The sequence below is a fragment of the Pelophylax lessonae genome (assembly GCF_965119305.1).
Source record: "Pelophylax lessonae genome assembly, chromosome: 5".
NCBI classification, from domain to species: Eukaryota; Metazoa; Chordata; class Amphibia; order Anura; family Ranidae; genus Pelophylax; species Pelophylax lessonae.
Genome location: NC_138772.1, coordinates 215539142 through 215559236, shown reverse-complemented (window position 1 = coordinate 215559236; position 20095 = coordinate 215539142). Strand labels below are relative to the sequence as shown.

Genomic DNA, 20095 nt, shown 5'->3' with positions numbered 1-20095 from the left:
TACGAAACAACCTCTGATTTTATCTTATTTTACATATGTTTTTTCCCTTTTATATATAATATTTTTATGAACATTTTTATACATGTTTACAATACATATGTTTTTACGGGGATGCATATTGCATCGTGGCAATCTACCCCCCCTTTTTTTCATCTGATATGTGTGTTTTTTCTGATATGCTTTCTTCCCTTCATTCAGCTCTTGGGATGTTGCGCCTTCTTCACCCAAGCAGACTCTGTTAACCTTCTCATCCAACATCACGTTACTACAATTATCCGGTTTATACCATTTTCGATGATTGGGATCTCCTTAAACGGTTTAATGACTGTTATTCCCCTATGGGTACTTTTTAGAGTTTCTTTTTTTAGAGTTCCAATTTTTTTTTTTTTTTTTTTAGAGTTCCAATTTTCTATATGTTTTTACATAAATATACCCTCTTCACACAAGTATCTGGATTATATTACCCTTTATGAGAAGATATAGATTTCAATTCATTAAGCAATTGACTACTACATCGATATAATAATTTTTTCCTCCATCTGTCTGTTCTTCTTTTTGGTTGTTTGTAACCTTTTCATCCAGCATCACTTCAACCTTCTCATCCAGCATACATGGATATAATTTTTTCCTCCATTTTTTTCCTCCATTTGTCTGTTTTTTTCCCTTGGTTGTTCTCAACCTTCCCATCCAGCATCACTTTAAATTTTTTTAAATTTTTTTAATTTTTTAATTCTTTGATTTTTTGAACTTTCTCCCCTCTATGTGGAACCCTTTACTTTTTGTCCTTTTAGAAAAAATGGACAGACCATTTCAAGGAATAAGCCTGTTTTCTATTTAAACATCTTTTATATGGAATTTTTTGAATATCCCTTCCCACACTCGCTTCAATGTATAATTTTCAAGCTCTCACGGGTGTTCTTTATCTATCTTCACATCACTTTCATTATTCACTATAAGTACATATACCAAATAATTTATATCTCGGACACTAAAGATTTGCTTATTTATTCTTTTACTTCAACGTCAATTTCTTTACTTCAACGTCAGCACTTTTATATATGTGCCCTTGGCTTATATATTATATTTTAACCACTCACCACAGTCCTCTCCTTTGGACTCGTCTCTCCTCTTTTTTTCACTAATATACACTGATTCACTATTAAAGCACCTTACAAAATACGTTTATCGCCTTTTTTAATTATATCTTTGTCTTTTTATTAATTCTATATACACATTTTATTACACATATTTGTTCTTAATAAAGTTAATTTTAAATATCCTTGTAATATAAATTGGATCCACCAGATGGCAGCACGATCTAACATGATGATAACAATAGCCTTTAATATGCATCCCATAATAAGCCTGCACGTCCCATCTGTTTCCAATACTGAGCAACTATTGGCAGATGTGCATTGAGGCAACCTATAGGCCGTTGGGATGACTATGGCTATATTAGGACAGTGAGGTCGACTGACGGGCACCGCTCCCCGTAGACGTCCTATGACGAAACGTACGTCGGGCGGAAACCCACGTCACTTCCGGTCCGCAGCTCGCCGATGCTTGGAACGCTGTAGTTTTTTCCCCGGCGCAGACTGCCAGTATCTGAGAAGATTTGCTGCATCAATTTCAAGCGTGAGTCGATACTATTGCCTTGTATACTTGCTCTCTACTTGTCACACTAAGGATCTTTTATTTTTCCCTTTACACCCAGATGGGATCTTTCTGGTCCTGTGGGACCACCAACAGGCAGGTTTGAGAATTACTTAGTTCCTGTTATCTGGCTTATACACTTCTGTGTGTCCCAGGGTAAGTGTGACCCCCAGTGTCCAGACCGACACATTACATGAGCATTTAACAAAAGGATATACAATTGGCATTTTTATAGTATTTATTCACAACTACCTCATTTAGCATTTTATAGTGGCAATTGTAACCACTAACTTTGTATACATACCCAGTTTTTTTACTTCACTTCAAACACCATATATTTAATAACTATTTTCTATTTTTTATTCATTTATTTATTGGATTTATTATCTACTCATTTACAAGATTAAGTATAATTGTCACATTTTGCACTATTTTGTATGCACTAAGCACTTTTTCCTCTTTTACTCACATCGTTGCACATGTGGTAGGTAGCGCCGATTTCCAACCCTTCACCCCCACATTACATTCCTGCCCCTAAGCTTCTTAGAGGTCGGTTGGTGGCTGCAACCTTTTATATTTTCACCGCCTGGCTGTTCTTATTCATAGCGCTGGTTCTACACCCCCCATTTACACCAGGGAGTATGACTGGCGGCTTTGTTTACATCAGCCGCCCGCCTTTCTCCCTCTCCAGCGGTAGATAGCGAGTGGCCAGCGGACATCGGAGCCGCCGGTCACTCGCGCAGGGATGTTAGTGAACGAGCGGGGGCAGGAGCACGCCTCCGGGGGCACGCGCTTGCCCCCTAGAGGCTCGTGGGCGAGCGACGTAGCCCTACGTCGTTTTGCCCAGTAGGGGCTGACTGCCGCAGTAAATAGTCATGCGGCGGTTGGCAAGTGGTTAAGTAATTCTACCAGTGAAAAATGGGCGAAAAAGTTATATTAGTATACAGCAGAAATGGTGTTTTGGTAGCCTTACCAATAATGGATTCTTCTTCTTTACCCACATAAAAAAACTGTTCAGAACTGTTAATGGTCCTAAACCACAATATTCAATAATTATTACTTAAAATAAATGGGAAAACGTTTAAACACATTACTTGGTGGCTTTATGTGTAAAGCTTTATATTATGAACCATCATTGTTTGACCAGAAAACAATTCTGTTAGTAAGTTTAAAGACACAGCAGGTTGTGTTTTCTTATTGCTTGATTTCCATGGTCATAGGCCTGCCACAAAGGTTTTAATGGGACAGTAGGCAGGAGATTAAAACTTATAACTTAAATAAATAATGCAGACACACCATTTCTTTTGAAAAATAATTGGCTGCGGCTGTTTATTATTGGTTTAAAATGTATAAATTAATTTGATAAATAAATAAATAAACAAGCACAATACACTTTTAACAACCCAGCCACTACGGCTCAGGCTGCATAAATACATTTATAAAAAATATTCATAACTTAATAGACTTTGACAAAAACTCATAAATAGCAAATAACTGTCCCCCTTTGTTAAAATACAAAGGTGACCCACCACATAACAACAGCCATGACAAAAAAGGGGAGGGAGGGATGGGGAACACCACAGATATGCCTTCTGAGATGAATGAGCCCCGCTGAGATGAAACACCCTTTTTATTGTCCCACTGGGCAGTTCCAGAAGCTTCTTTAGCTGTCACGTGCCCCCCGTAGGTGAGCCCTGTCACCTGCCAAGCCACGTGACATCCTACTCCACAGCTGACTGCCTCAGGAGACTGCCTCAGGAGACTAGCCTTCCCTTCCCGCCCTTTTCCCTGAGGAAAAAGGAGGGAATCTGCCTGACCTAGATTTGACCTCCTTCTCGCCACTCTCCCATGAGGAAAAGGGGGCATATTTCTGCCTTCCCTTTTTCTATCATTCTGAATATACCTCACTCCCATTTTAACATCGAACCAGACCAAATGTTTGATTAGAATATCTTCACAGCAGGGGGCAATAAGCCAAAGCTTAAGACATAGTCTAGCAGATGCAATGTCTGCAGCCACCAAAATGCTGGCTATACAGGTTTGAGACACATTTGCCATGTAAGCACTACCCAGCTTGACAAAAGTGAATTTGAAAATTGAATGAGCTAGGTTGAAAATGATTGTCCAGACAGTGATTGCATTCTATCAGAATGATCTGTAGAATATGAGAGAGCCATTAATACCTTGGGTCTCTTTGGGTCTGTACCAGGTATGGTAAGCGTCAGCGTTTGGGCTTAAACACTCCTAGTGTCCTATTGAAGAAAAATATGATGTATACTAAAACCAAAAGTATTATCAAGGATCAGTTGCTTCCTGGGGAGAGTGTTCAGATATTATACATACAAAATACACAAATTCTTTAAACAACATGCTTGGGGTAGGCCTTAAAGTGGTACATGGTGTTATCCACTTGCCGACCGCGCCATATCAGTTTTACTGCTACAGGGCGGCCGCGCTGCACAGGATCACGTATATATACGGGATCCTGCAATCTTGGGTATCAGGCACGAGTGCACATGTGATTCTACACAGCGGGTCCCGCGGACCCTGTGTCAGCCAGCAGCCACTGTTTGTTCTGTACACAGGTAGAATGGTAATCTGCTTATGTAAACAAGGCAGACTGCTGTTCTGTCAGTAGGGAAGGCATTATTCCTATGTCTCTGCAAAGCAGTAACATGGATCAATGCCTTCCCCTAGTACAAGCACCTCCCACACAGAAAACACTGGCCAGGCATACATTTACCCTTTGATCACACCTGATGTTTAAACCCTTCACAGCCAGTGTCATTAGTACAGTGACAGTGCATATTTTTAGCACTGATCACTGTATTAGTGTCACTGGTCCACAAAAAGTGTAAAAATTGCCAGTTAGTGTCCCGACTGTCCACCGCAATATCGCAGTCCCACTATAAGTTGCCATTACTAGTAAAAATAAATAAAAATATCCCATAGTTTGTAGACGCTATAACTTTTGTGCAAATCAATCAATATATACGCTTATTGGGATTTTTTTCATTTTTATTGGATATGTTTTATAGCAGAAAGTAAAATATATATATATATATATATATATATATATATATATACACAGTAAACCCCCCTCCACTGCGGGGGTTACATTCTGGACCCAGCCGCGAAGAGTGAAAATCCGCGAAATAGAAAAACCCTATTAAAATGCATTGTAGGCATGTTTTTTTAACTGTCACTGTACGTGTAAAAGCATTTTAAGGTCTTTAAACACACTTTTAAAACAATAGAAACTCATGTAAACACATAAAAGATACTGAGAGACATAGCAAGAGCTATGAAAAACACAAAAATATTTAATTTTTAATGATTTTTATAGTAAAATAACATTACAAAAAAAACTGCAATATACCGGGACCGCAAAAACTGAACCGCGATGGAGCGGGGGTTTACTGTATATATACTGTATATATATATATATATATATTCTTTTTCATAAATTGGTGTTCTTTTTTTGTTTATAGCGCAAAAAACAAAAACTGCAGAGGTGATCAAATACCACCAAAAGAAAACTCTATTTGTGTGAAAAAAAGAGGACATAAATTTTGTTTGGGTACAGCGTCGCACGACTGCGCAATTGTCAGTTAAAGTAACACAGTGCCGAAACTCAAAAAATGGCCTGGTCATAAAGGGGATAAAACCTTCTGGAGCTGAAGTGGTTAATGACTAATGAACCAAATATAGACCTTGCAGCATTACTATGCTTTTAAAATTATGGTTTAAAGATCCCCATGAGCTGTATACAAGATGAAGTTAATAAACACATGTGCCGAATAAGCACTAATGATTATATAACCCTGACATGCTTTGATTTTGCTACATTTGCTTATATTAGTGCAGCTATTGAGCTATAATTAGGAAGTTAAAAATAATATGTTTATTTGTATTATTACAGTTTTGACTCCAAAACGGAGTATTTGGCATTAGGAGCCGTGAAGAACATTTCCCTTAATATCACAATTTCCAACAAAGGAGACGATGCTTATGACACAAATGTCTTCTTCAATTTTTCAAAGGAGCTGTACTTTATTAAAATGTGGCAAGAGGTAAGAAATGATGTGCATGTTATTGGTGTTCTTTATTCATACTGGGCAAATATATTGTGCAGAGCTTTTCTTTCTAGAAAAACAATAAGACGAAGTTTACATCTTTTCCTGTTCCATTTTCTATGTTTTTAGTTTGTTTTTAAATGTTTGTTTTTATGGTATAGTGCATATACACACATTTGCATTATTCATTTGGGCATCACAGCACAAAAACAAAAATACTGAGAAAAATGGACATTCTTCATATGTCAAACTGCTCTCCAATGTACCGCATTCTTATGACACATCAGTCATCTCTCTTTACAACACATACGTTATAAAACAAAGGTATCTCCCCCTCCTTTTTTATTTATTTTTTCTCTGCTTACCTACTCCCTCCATCTCCCCACCAGCCTTGGATTAATACATTTCCCTATTCTCAAGTTGTAACTGCCTTTGCCCATCCCCCCCTTTCTTGTCCCACTTTTGTCAGCACCCATTACATTCCCCATCAGGTTCCAGACAGATTCCCCAATAGCAGTGCCACCGACAGAGGTAACCTTTGGAAATATGTCCGCTTTGGAAACAGTGTTTTAGTTTTGTCTTTGTGTGGGTACTCCCACCCTTGTTTTTTCATGTATAGTTATATTCTTATAATAAGTAACCTTCACCGGTCCACGGAAGTGTTTATAAGACTTTTCCATCTCTGTATTCTTGTTTCAATGATGTATCTATGATTGACATGTTGTAATGTTCAGATTACTTCTTGCTCCTTGCTTCCCATTTTTCTGTTATTCTATGTGGATTGTAGGAAGTTTCTGACTTAAATAAAGAATTACAAAAATAAAAAAGCAAAAGGTATAAATAGGGTCTAAATGATCATAGTGGTTTTTTTTTTTTTTTTTTTTTTTTGTCCAGTGTTAATTATATGAACATATATACAAGTTTTGGTGATTTTTAAGCAGCCTTTTTAAACTTTTTTTTTTACCCCCATAGGAACCCTTGAAATAAGTTTCAGGTTTAGGGGAATCCCTGCTTAAACCAATTTATCAGGCATCACTGAAAAAAAAAATGGCCCTTACATTGGTGGATAGTAAAAAGAACAAATTTCCTACCAGTGGTGGTGGTAAAACCACCACCCTTACAGACAGCTAAAAAGATCATTGGTATAATGTAGCTGGATCCTTTAAGTCACATTGGTACCATATCTATGGAGGCATCATCAAATTGGTGGACAACCAGCCATAACTCGAGAAACCTCTAGCAACCTCTTGAGGAATCCCAGGGTTCCATTTCACCCTAGTTGAGAATGGCTGCTCTAACGCCATCAAAATTAGAATGATCTGCAGCTTTATCCAGGAATAATAAACGCAGCTATGTGTGGGGCTTTAAACAAGGCTTTTCTAATATAGAGCAGAGCACATTTATTCAGTGGTGGTATTTCTTTCCCTAGTACATCCACCTAAGAGAGAAATTATATGTTCTAAATGACATATTCCTTATCAGCAAGAAGCAACTATTATTATTATACAGGATTTATATAGCACCAACAGTTTACTATATTGTTATTACCCCTGATAACAGGTATGTAGAACCAGCAAGAGCACAAAAGCCTATGGCCAGTTGAAGGTGTTTCTCTAAAAAGGTTACAGATTTAGGTAGTTTTGTTTTAATGCGTAATATGAAATCTAAATCTGTAGATAATGGCTTTACCAGACTGCGCTTAAACTTCACTAAATATTGAATTGCTTGCAGGCATCACTTAAGGAATGGCCTATGACAATGTATTAATCTGAATTTCTTCTCCAAATGTTTTAACAGTTCATTCTTACCTCCATGGGATTACTTGATTTTTTATTGTGTATTGCTATTCTATCCTTGGTATAAAACCTAATTGAAGAGACAAGAACTCACTGCTCAAGGTGATGTAATTGCCTGATGACTCACCCCGGTGCATGCCCCGGCTCGCCTCCGTGAAAACTTGATAAAGGAAAATGAATTGGCAGCACTCCAGGTTGAGTCAAAATCCAGATTTTTTGACATGGTAATGATTAAGCACACAGTCAGTGTGTGAAACGCGTCTACCTTGTCACGATTGTCATATTTGGATGTCCAGTCAATAAATCTGGATTTTGACTCAACCTGGAGTGCTGCCAATTCCTTTTCCTTTATAAAACCTAATTGCCACAGGCTTTAGGTCTGTACTATCTACTACCTGAGCTTGGTGCTGATAACAGGCACTCAAAAAAACTATCATACATCAAAGGTTCGAAAAAGGACTACATGAATTTGAATGAGTTAAATGCATTTTTATTTGGCAGCTTTAACCATGTTGGAAGTCCTAACAGAGTGTCAATTATCAGTAATCTGTTAAGCTGTATACAAAAAAATATATTGAGGAGGTCATGGGACCTTAGGTGAGGCCAACCACTTTACCAAAATAGGTATATAGAGTACATGCGTTAACAAATTGGTTGGTAGTCCTAACCGAGTGTCAATTATCAGTAATCTGTTAAGCTGGTTGTTCAGACTCCATAGGTCTCCATGACAGACTGTTACCCTGCTGACATTTCTGCTCTGACATGTAGAGAAAACTATTAAGTAAACAGCAAAGGGAACTGAAGATCCAATATTTATTTTTTTAACTATCCAGTCAAGCCAACCACTTTACTAACGGATAAGTCAATGTCCACTGTGACCTTGGGTGCATGGAGTATGTAAATTATTAATATGTTAAAATAATCCAGGGTCCAGTGAATTGACACAATGGGAAACCTGCAAAAATATGATCCTAATGCAGCTTCCCACCAATCCAGTAAGCGCCTTCCTGTTTCACAACTTCTTTTCTTGAACCCCCTCACACACAGCCTGCAGTGTTCTGTTCTAGACATAACTTTTTGTGGAGTAAACAACAGGAGGTGATGAAAGAGTATTTCCCTACAAAGGTACAGGTTAAAAGATCAGTCCACCCTGAGTCCATTCACACTGCCGCGACTTGTCAGGCGACTTGTGTGCCCTCAAGTTGCCCCAAGTCGCTTGACATCACAAATTTAATGTAAATCAATGAGAGCCGTCTTAATTGGCACTACTGAAGTCGCTCTAACTTCAGAAAAGGGTCCTGTACTACTTTGAGGCGACTTGTATCCAACTTGTCCCAATAGACTTCAATGGAAGTCGCCTCCAAGTCGGCTTATCTTATTTGAAGCGACTTGTGATCCGACTTTCCAGGAAGAAGAAGGAAAATTAACCAGGCATTCCCCACATTGCAGCCAGGTCTACAGTTCCTATATACCATTATCTCTGCCTGTTTTGTGTGAGTGGCACTGGTGGACACTAATTTGTGGCACTGATACATGGCACTGGTGGACACTGCTACGTGGCACTGATACGTGGCACTGGTGGACACTGATTTGTGGCACTGATACGTGGCACTGATATGTCGCACTGGGGGACACTGATTCATGGCACTGATACGTGGCACTGGTGGACACTGATTCGTGGCACTGATATATGGCACTGATACGTGGCACTGGTGGCACTGATTTGTGGCACTGATACGTGGCACTGATACATGGCACTGGTGGACACTGATTCGTGGCACTGATATGTGGCACTGGTGGACACTGATTAGTGGCACTGATACGTGGCACTGATATTTGGCACTGGTGGACACTGATTCGTGGCACTGATACGTGGCATTGATACGTGGCACTGGTGGACACTGATTTGTGGCACTGCTACGTGGCACTGGTGGACACGTGGTGTGAGGAAAGGGATATGCAGTGTAGTAAGGGTACTATATACCACTATAGTTAGATTCAATAATCTAGTTTCTGTAGGGAAAGTGTTAAGTGTCAGGGTGACCATAGTGTAGTTTAGGGTGAACTGACTCTGACTGCTATGCCAGGGTGACAGATCTCATCCATGTCAGGGTGACCTCCATAAGAAAAAGATAATTTTTCTTAGAATTATTAGTAGAGCACGGATGGGGCTCCACTCCTTTTATGCCATGGTGACAGAACTCATCCATGTCAGGGTGACCGCCATAAGAAAAAGATATTTTTTCTTAGAATTATTAGTAGAGCAGGGATGGGGCTCAGCTCCTTTTACACCTGGCCGTTTTTGTTTCAGTCGTTTATTGGGCTTTTTTGTGGACGTCTTTGGAGGCAGGCATGACATCTGAACTTCTGTGTAGGGGTAGATATACACACACACATATATGTATATATATACACATATACCCATATAGGGTACTGAAATATATACTGAAATTATTTGCAGGGATGGTGTTACCCTTCTTTCACACCTATATGTGTCAATGTGTATATATATATATATATATATATATATATATATATATATATATATGTGTGTGTGTGTGTATATATATATCCCTATACAGAAGTTCAGATGTCATGCCTGCCTCCAAAGACGCCCAAAAAATGCCCAATAAACGCCTGAAACAAAAACGCCCAGGTGTGACAGGAGCGTAGCCCCATCCCTGCACTAATAAAAATTCTAAGAAAAATTATCTTTTTTTCTGGTTCTGTACATGCTACAGAGCTGAAACTTCACAGGTACACTTTTTAGACCCCCAGACACTAATTAATCCAAATAAATCTCTTTTTTTTTTTTTTTTTTTAAGAATTTTTCCAATAATTGGCTCTCTATCAAAAACGACAATTTTTAAGAACTTTTTTTTGGTGGGCAATGAGGAAATTGGCCAAATACAAAGTCGTACAAAGTCATCTATCATAAGTCGCTTAAAATAATTCACAAGTCGCGCTGAAGTCAAGCTGAAGTCGCGCTAAGTCGCGATGAAGTCGCGCTGAAAGTCGCGCTAACAAGTCGCCCCTTATGGGGCAACTTAGAGGTCGCGGTAGTGTGAACCGGCTCTAAAAGGTATTCAGCTATAGGTGGAGCTCCTGGCATCTAACATATCTTGGATACTCCAATAGCAAGATCTCCCTACCAGAATTCCTAACTTGGTGAATTCACCTGGGACTTGGGTGTTCCTGCCCACGTCGACAGGAACACCCAACGCGGGCAGGAACACCCAAGTCCCGGGTGAATTCACCAAGTTAGGAATTCTGGTAGGGAGATCTTGCTTTTGGAGTATCCAAGACATGTTAGATGCCAGGAGCTCCACCTATAGCCGAATACCTTTTAAGGGTGGACTGATCTTTTAACCCGTACCTTTGTAGGGTAATACTCAAAACATACTCAACTGTATTCATTTAATAAGACAAAAGATAATATGCAAAGGACAGCATTTGTTAGTATCCCATTTTATAGGTATAGGCTATCGTTTAATCCGTTGTTCTGACATATCCCATATCCGAGCTCATTTCATTATGTTAAATAATTGACCATGAAAAGCTATAGGAAAGCCAGTGATTTTCACATATTTTTTGAATGAATGAGCAATTCTGTTTAGGAGTCCATAGTTTGTGGTTAATTACGAATCACAGTTACACTGGTCTATAAAAATTTATTGCAAGGTTCGGGTATGTGTAAAGCAGCATATTTCACTTCTATGTCATAGTAAAGAGACTTTGTGTGCCTAGTTTTATATGCGTTCCTGATCTCTTACAGTAACATTTTTAAACAAGACTTATGTTTCCCTTTACAAACACAAATAAATGTTCTGATTAAAATGTGTGACTGTATGCAAAGGTCAACAAAAGCTGCAGACACCATGTTAGTTTTGGACACAACTATCTAGACTTTCCTTATATCACATTTACCCTTTCTTCATTTGGGGCCTCCTTGGTATGTACTGTATAGAAGTATTACAGCTAGCAAAAGGAATGTGTAGTGTTAGTACATTAAATATGTACTTATGTTTTTCTTTTCAGGTTTCACAGATGTACATGTGCAATTTGCCCTTCACCATGTGCGAATATTTATTGTGACAAATATCACTCCAGTTTGCATTGAGATCAGTTATTACCTAATCAATGGGGCAAGATAGCTTATAAAACATGCAGCAAAAATAAACATACATTCTTAGATTATTTTTAATTTGTAATAAGGCAGTGAAATGTTCCCCTATTCCCCCTAACTTCCCCTATTAATGGATAGCTAACCACTTCTGGACCCGAAGGTTTTCCCCCTTAATGACCAGGCCACTGCGTTACTTTAACTGACAATTGCACAGTCGTGCGATGCGGTACCCAAATAAAATTGATGTTCTTTTTTTCCACAAATAGAGCTTTATTTTGGTGCTATTTGATCATCTCTACTATTTTTTTTTCTTTTTTTTTTTTTTTTTTTGCGCTATAAACAAAAAAAGAGAGACAATTCTGGAAAATAAAATATATATTTTCCACTTTCTGCTATGTAACATTCCCAATTAAAAAAATAAAAAATCTATTTTTTCATAGTTTTAGGCCAAAATGTATTCTGTATTGGTATTGGTTTGTGCAAAAGTTATCGCGTCTACAAATTAGGGGAAAGATTTATGTAATTTTTATTTATTTGTTTTTTTACTAGTAATGGGGGCGATCAGCGATTTTAAGCGGGACTGCGACATTGTGGCGGCCAGATCTGACACCTGACTGACATTTTTGAAACTTTTGAGGGGACCAGTGACATTACTACAGTAATGAGTGCTAAAAATATGTACTGTTACTGTACTAATGACACTGGCAGGGAAGAGGTTAACACCAGGGGCGATTAAAGGGTTAAATGTGTCCCTAGGGGGTGCTTTCTAACTATGTGGGGGATGGACTTATGGAATGAACACAGGCACCTGTATTCCTAAATAGGAGGAACACAGGTGCCCTGTGTTCATTGCTGACAGATGGCCGTTCTGTCTCCACGGGGAGCGATCACAGGTGCCTGGCGGCAATCGCAGCCGCCAGACCCGCAGATCAGCTTCCCCTGTGGCGAATGGGCGTGCGTGTGCCCCCCACTTGCGGTACCACGAAGTGACGTACAGTTAAGTCGTTTTTCAGGTCAGAGCCAACCTGCCGCAGTATATGTACTGCTGGCGGTCCGCAAGTGGTTAATACATATTGTAGTTTGTCAAGCAAGTTAAAGGATAGTGTACCATACAAATTGCACTGTCACTGTCTGTAACATGTTAAAAATAATGAAGGGGACCTTCTAGAAATGCTTGATAATGTTTCATCACAGCTTCTCTTTTCGGAAGATTGCCTGCACTGTTGGAATTTCCCTTTAATGAGTTCAATGTGTAGGAAGTAGTGTTGAGCGAACACAGACTGTATTATTCGGGTTCGTACCGTATAATTGGATTTTTGTTACCTGAACACGGACCCGAAAACTTTGCTGTATGTTCGGGTTTAAAATCCGTGTTCGGTCATTTTATTTCCGGGTTTGTATGTATTGGCGCGCTTTTAATGGCGGGCTTTCAACAGCCAATCAACAAGCGTTTAACTGGTGTGCGCCATGACAGCCATGCCTACTAATGTATTAGTAGCTGTGATTGGCCATCTGAAGCATGTGACCATGTCTTTATAAGTTCGAGAGCCCCAGCGCACCCGTCATTCTGCTGTAGTTTAGGGACAGAGCACACATCATACGTGCTGGCTGCTGATTAGGGACAGTCAGTGATTCTGTGAAAAATTGTGTCCGAAAAGAATGCAGGGACAGGTCGGAGTGCAGGCAGGGAGAGTTATTAGAGCATTTTAGGGCGAGGCCGGAGATTAGGCAGGGTCAGTGTTCTACATCGATTTTGCTGTGTGGGGGGTTGTGCAGTGAACGATCTTATCGAGCATATTAGGGCGAGGCTGGAGATTAGGCAGGGACAGTCTACATTGATTTTGCTGTGTGGGGGGTGGTGCAGTGAACAATCTTTTTGCCCTCACTTGAGCCCACTGAGGAGGAGGGAGAAAAAAATCTATTTTTATCAGTCTGTTGTGTGCAGCGTTCAGCTATATTTCACTACAGATTGCTGTTCTAATCTGCTATTAAAACATTAATTCAAAGGGGAATTTTTTTTTAAGAGCACTTGCCATGCTCTTAACTACATTTTGCTGCCATTTGCAGCACTCTAGGACACGGACCCGGACTTTTTTTTCAAGTTCGGCCGAACCCGCCGAACACGGACATCCAGGTGTCCGCTCAACTCTAGTAGGAAGTCATTGCTGACCTTCCAAAAATTCTAGTTAATTTGGCTCCTGCTAATCTAAAGGCCTCAATATTTCAGACTTCTAAGTTAAAGGGTTAATTTACCTTTTCAGAAAAAATAAAAGGTGAACTAGCACCGTACACCCTTAAGCCAATAACCCCCCCCCCCCCCCCCCAGTCTTACCTATGTAGGTGATGGGCTGTCAGTGGCCATACAGCCGTTGCAGCAGTCTTGGAATTGTAAATCCCCACTCTTCTTTTTCTTTTCGGGGGAATGGCTTCTGGGATGGATTTGATCGATGTTCTGTGCAAGCGCTGACCAATCAGAATGATTCTGATCCGTTCCAGAAGCATTGCAGAAAGAAGTGGGAGAAGAGCAGGGAGTTTAAATTCCTGGACCACTGCACCAGCTGTGTGGGCACTGACAGCTCATTACCCACAGTGGTAAGTACTGTAGAGTGGGGAGGGTATATGATGTTCACCTTTTCATTTATTCTGGAAAGGTAAATTTGAAAGCTACAAGCATTTTCAGACTATTTTTTATCCCTGCATTCCCCTCACAGATGTTTTTTAAAGTAATTGTGAATTCCTAATATCCTCTCTGTTTTGGAGCCATTTGTAAACCAGCACTATTGCACAGACACATGGTCTCCTCTCTTCTCATTCCCGAGCACAGGGAGCCCTGTGGCTTCCACTTGTGCCTACAAATAAAATTCAAAAATACTAACAGCTGTATGCAAAGCCATATATAACTATCCCAAGCTACATCACTAGTTTCATCTCAAAATATTAACTAAACCATCCACTTTTCTCCTTCCAAGACCTCCTACCCTCTTGTCACCTCCTCTGATGCTCTTCTCTAGGACTTCTTTAGAGGCTCTCCTATCCCCGGCAACTCCCTACCCCATTCTGTCAAGCCATCTCCTGTTCTATCCGCCCTACACTGCAGCCTTTAATTTGCCCAACATTTGCCATACTGAGCTGAGAATTGCCACAATCAGTCACTTATTATACACACACAGCACATCAGAGTATCTAAACCTAAAAATAAAGAACAGAAAGTACATTTATTCTACATAAGATGTGTGACAAGGAAAATCAGAAACACTTAATTTTTAACTGCCACTAGGCTTATCCATTGGTGTGCAACCCATTCTTTGGAAGTCCAGATGGAGGTCCCAATATGCATTTTGGGCACCTGTGTGTGCTCGCTCCCAAGCCATTGACGCAGCCCCAGCCTCGACCCAGCTCCCGTGTCAAAGCATTTGACTGAAAGCAGCAGGAGCTTATGGCTCCTGCTGCTATAAACCTGCCCAAGGAGGATTGAGACAGCTGGATCAGATCGGGCTCAGGTAAGAATAAAATGAATTAAGCTGCGTTGTAAAGCAGCTGTTAAAGACAATGAATTAGTTACATACACTATATTGTCAAAAGTATTGAGACACATGCCTTTACACCCACATAAACTTTAATGGCATCCCAGTCTTAATCTGTAGGGTTTATTATTGAGTTGGCCCACCCTTTGCAGCTATAACAGCTTCAACTCTTCTGGAAGGCTGGCCACAAGGTTTAGGAGTGTGTCTATGGGAATGTTTGACCATTCTTCCAGAAGCGCATTTCTGAGATCAGGCACTAATGTTGGAGAGAAGGCCTGGCTCGCAGTCTGCACTCTAATTCTTCTTAAAGGTGTTCTATTAGGTCAGAACTCTGTGCAGGCCAGTCAAGTTCCTCCACCCCAAACTCCCTCATCTATGTCATTATGGGCTTTGCTTTGTGCACCAGTGTGCAGTCATGTTGGAACAGGAAGGGCCAACCCCAAACTGTTCCCACAAGGTTGGGAGCATGAAATTGTCTAAAATGTTTTGGTATGCTGACGCCTTAAGAGTTCCCTTCACTGGAACTAAGCGGTCAAGCCCAACCCCTGAAAAATAACCCCACACCCACACCCACTGAATGATTTGGACCAGTACACAAAGAAAGGTCCATATTGACATGAATGAGTGAATTTGGGGTGGAGGAACTTGACTGGCCTGCACAGAGTCCTGACCTCACCCTGATAGCACACCTTTGAGATGAATTGGAGCAGAAACTGTGAGCTAGACCTTGTCGTCCACATCAAAGCCTCACCTCACAAATGTGCTTCAGGAAGAGTGGTCAAACATTCCCATAGACACACTCCTCAACCTTGTGGACAGCCTTCCCAAAAGAGTTGAAGCTGTTATAGCTGCAAAGAGTGGGCCAACTCCATATTGAACCCTACGGACTAAGACTGGAATGCTATTGAAGTTCATGTGCGTGTTAAGGCAGGTGTCCCAATACTTTTGACAATATAGCGTATCTTTGAATGCAAGTACTCATTTTTAAATATGCTACATAAAGCTTGTTTAATGCTATGCTATAAAACAGGATGATAGTTAGCTTTAGCTTTAGTGCAGTTTGTGAATTTTTTTTAAACATAAGTAATCATAGGCACAATTCCTTGCCCTAGCATTGTCTTTTTACTGGAAATGTTACTGCGTCGGAGTCTTTTCCTTTTTAGGCTTCAGCCTGGTGCGTTGCCATTCTGTTGTTGATAATATTTTATGTTTCTTAGCAATTAATTGCATGTTACTGTAAGCAAAGATCACAGTTCATACTCCCCAGAGGAGAGAACATAGAAAAATGGTCCCTCTCATACCTGAAAAGCAGTTATCCAATTAGCAGCTCAGGGTAATATTTACCAATTGTCCACAGGATGCAAAAATACAGATCAAAAGGATGCTTTTTGGCCTATGCAAAGAATGAGTATAAGAAGCTTTGAGAGATCGTCTGGCAGATTTTGGAGACAATGACGTTAGCTCAGTGGTATTCACTGATGCACATTTTGGCTAAATATTCTAAGGCGGTAAACATATCAAGCAGTGCTCTTATGGTATTTACAAACAGGAACCATTCTCATGTACAGAACAATCCAGACACAAGAGAATGACAGATCCTATCCTTGTAATTATAACAGTTGCAAAAACACCTATTACTGAGTTTTTAATCGTACATACGGTTTGCGGAATAAGTCCAAGTGGTCATTGCTGGCATTCTCCTGTGATGGTGCCTGCTGTGGGTGGTCTTAGTTCACAAAGATGTTGTAAAAATAACTTCATTTATTTTGGCGATCATACAATACTATGAATTGGATTGACAAGTGCCATATCAAGCACTTTATCAATATACAAACATAGCAAACAAGACAGAAAGCACATAAATCCTGGGTAATCATTATGCATAGTGAAATACATTCAAGATGTATTAACGAAAAAAAAAAAAATCACTCAGCATATTCTTATTTATACATTTCTAGGATTCTTGTTTTTCTGAAATATATTGGGTTTTTGAAATTCCACATTAGCAGCATCTTAAAAAAAAAATAAATAAAAATGTTTAATCCAATGGAAATGTATTTCATAAAAGATGCTTGAGATCAAGATCCCTTTTTAGGCCTCTTGCACAGTGCAGCTTAGAAAAAGTCAGGAGTACAGTAGGTTTTTTTTCTGAGCTAAAATGTAGCTTATTATTTAAAATACGCCAGTGCACACAGGTGTGTAAACAAGCGCCAAGTCTTCCTCATTAACAAAAAATAGGAAAATCGTCGTTCCCGGTCCGTATTTTGCGCTGGTGCATGCAAATGAACGTATATGCGCATAAATACGTGGACATGAACATAAATATGAATACATTTTCCCAAGGGAGGTATTGTGCGCACAAATGCGTGCAAATACGTGCATAGATACGTGCAAATTTGCGCAAAACAAACACCTAAAATTACATCCAAAAAATGCAGAAGCTCAAACATCAGTACCGTGTGCAGGAGGTCTTAGTGGTTTAGAGCTTATTATTTAAAATATGCCTGTGTACACAGGTGTGTAAACAAGCGCCAAGTATTCCTCATTAAAAAAAAATAAAAATAGGAAAATCTGCGTTCCCGGTCAGTATTTTGCGCCGGTGCGTGCAAATGCATGCATATGCGCACAAATACGTGCATATGAACATAAATATGAATTCATTTTCCGTAGGGAGGTATTGTGCGCACAAATGCGCGCAAATACGTGCAAATTTGCGCAAAACAAACACCTAAAATTACGCTCAAAAAAGCAGAAGCTCAAACATCAGTACCGTGTGCAGGTGGCCTTATTGGTTTAGAACAATTCGTTTTAAAATCTGCTAGTTAGACTGAGTTTTGAATATTAGATTCCATTCTGAACAACTCCAGGCAACGAGAGACCAGTCAGTGAACTGCTAATATTCAGGAAAAACTGTATAGACCCTTTGCACACGGCCTTTTAAATACTCCCATCCAAGCTGGATCTTTTCGGTTGTTTTGGCGTGTATTTACATGTTTTTTTTGCACTTTTACAAGCATATGGCATAGAACGTAAAATCATTCAACTGGCCAGAATACTCCTTTATTCTGGGTACTAGAATAAATTTACACTCATATACACGTGTTTGTGCAGTTTTTGTGAGTTTACACGCTTACGTGTGTAAATTACGCTCATAACCTCTTCTCTGAATGCAACTTTAGTGTGTTTTTTGTTTCTAAACAATGCTCCTAAAACACTAATCTACATGCCTAAAGCCCCGTACGCACGATAAGATTATCGAACGATCTGTCATCCGTTTTTTGTGGCATGCTAGTCTGATGTAAAAAGTGAAGAGGTTATTTTCATACGAATTTTCCCGTACGACAGAATTCTACTTCAGAAGTGATGTCCTGTGTTGGATTGCTTTCTTTGTGTTCTTTTGTCTCTGAGCATGCCTAGTCTTGCTCATAAGATTTTTCCCCGTCGAAATCTGTACTAATGAGACGAAAATCGGATGTGTGTTGACGGAGAACAAAAATTTTAATGCCTGCACAACAGGATTTTGTCAGCCGAAAAGTCGGCTGTCGAAAGCACCATACGAACAATCTGAAAATCGGCAGATCGGTCGTCGGACGAAATTTCCCTTCCGAATTTCTTATCGTGTGTGCGGGCCTTTATATGCAAGGCCATACAGAACTGTGTTTAAAGGCATAAAAACGCTGTAAGCCTGCAAAAGCAGGATTTTTAAGCCCATGTGTAGGCCATAGATACAGTATGCTTCACTTAGAAGCCAATTTATTTTACCTTAAAAGAGATGTATGGGCTTTATTTTTTTCCAACAATTATACTTACCTAAGTGGATGCAGGATTGCTCCAATGGCGCATCTGTCCCCCGGCGCCTCTACACTGAGAGCCGAGCGATCGAACATCGCCGATCACTCAGCAGCTCTCTGCTCTGCCCCCTCCTCACTCATTGGAGCACTAGACTGTGGAGGGGGTGGGAGCAACCGGCTCAGGCTCTCAGCAGCTCCCTGAGAGGCTCAGCCGGGTGTCAGTCCAGGCATTGGAAAATTCTGACTTCCATTGTCGTGATGACACGGTGCCTGGACTGACTTCTGTGACATTAGCAGAGAGTGGACTTCAGTTCTCTCTCTGCTGAAAACAGGTCACAGGAGTGCAAAATGGATTGCACTCCTGTGATCCAAAGGAGATATACAGCCAACTGAGCTTTGGCTGTAACATCTCCTTTAAGGAAAACATATCAGGAATGACTTTTAGAAGAATCTGAGTTTTACAAATAAGCAAAAAGGGATATGTGTATTGTTATTTGCTTATATTCTCCCTCTGTCAGAGCAGAAATATCAGCCTGGTGTCAGGTTTAAGACCCACATTTAGGCTAACCTGTCAATTGCCTGAGCACACAGAATTAAAATGATACCCTGAGATGCTAGAGGAGGGCTAAATGATCAATTATAATATATGACCGTTTTCGATTATCTGTCTATACACAATTCAATCTCATTATAATATCTGTGTATTGTCTCTTTGCCAATAACTTTGTCATACAAGTGCCTACCTAAACAATCCAATAGATGTACACTGCCTGGACAGAAAAAAAAGTCCCCACCTGGAATTAACTAAACAACTAACTAAACTAAGCATGCAGTAACTATTCTATTGGATAGTTACTGCATGTGCCCAAAGAATGAGGTCAGCTGACTACCTGAATATACTGAATGACCAGGTTATTCCATCAATGGATTTTTTCTTCCCTGATGGCACAGGCATATTCCAAGATGACAATGCCAGGATTCATCGGGCTCAAATTGTGAAAGAGCGGTTCAGGGAGCATGAGACATAATTTTCACCATGGATTGGCCACCACAGAGTCCAGAACTTAAACCCATTGAGAATTTTTGGGATGTGCTGGATAAGGCTTTGCGCAGTGGTCCGACTCTCCCA

General features: G+C 40.0%; 1 protein-coding gene across 1 annotated transcript in view; it reads left to right on the top strand.

Annotated features, from left to right (window-relative positions):
* ITGA9 (integrin subunit alpha 9) overlaps window positions 1-20095 on the top strand; it is a 578355-nt gene that overhangs the window by 408104 nt on the left and 150156 nt on the right. The window contains exon 18 of the mRNA XM_082257332.1: window positions 5576-5726. Coding sequence (XP_082113458.1) covers window positions 5576-5726 — 151 coding nt within the window. The remainder of the gene's footprint in view (window positions 1-5575; window positions 5727-20095) is intronic.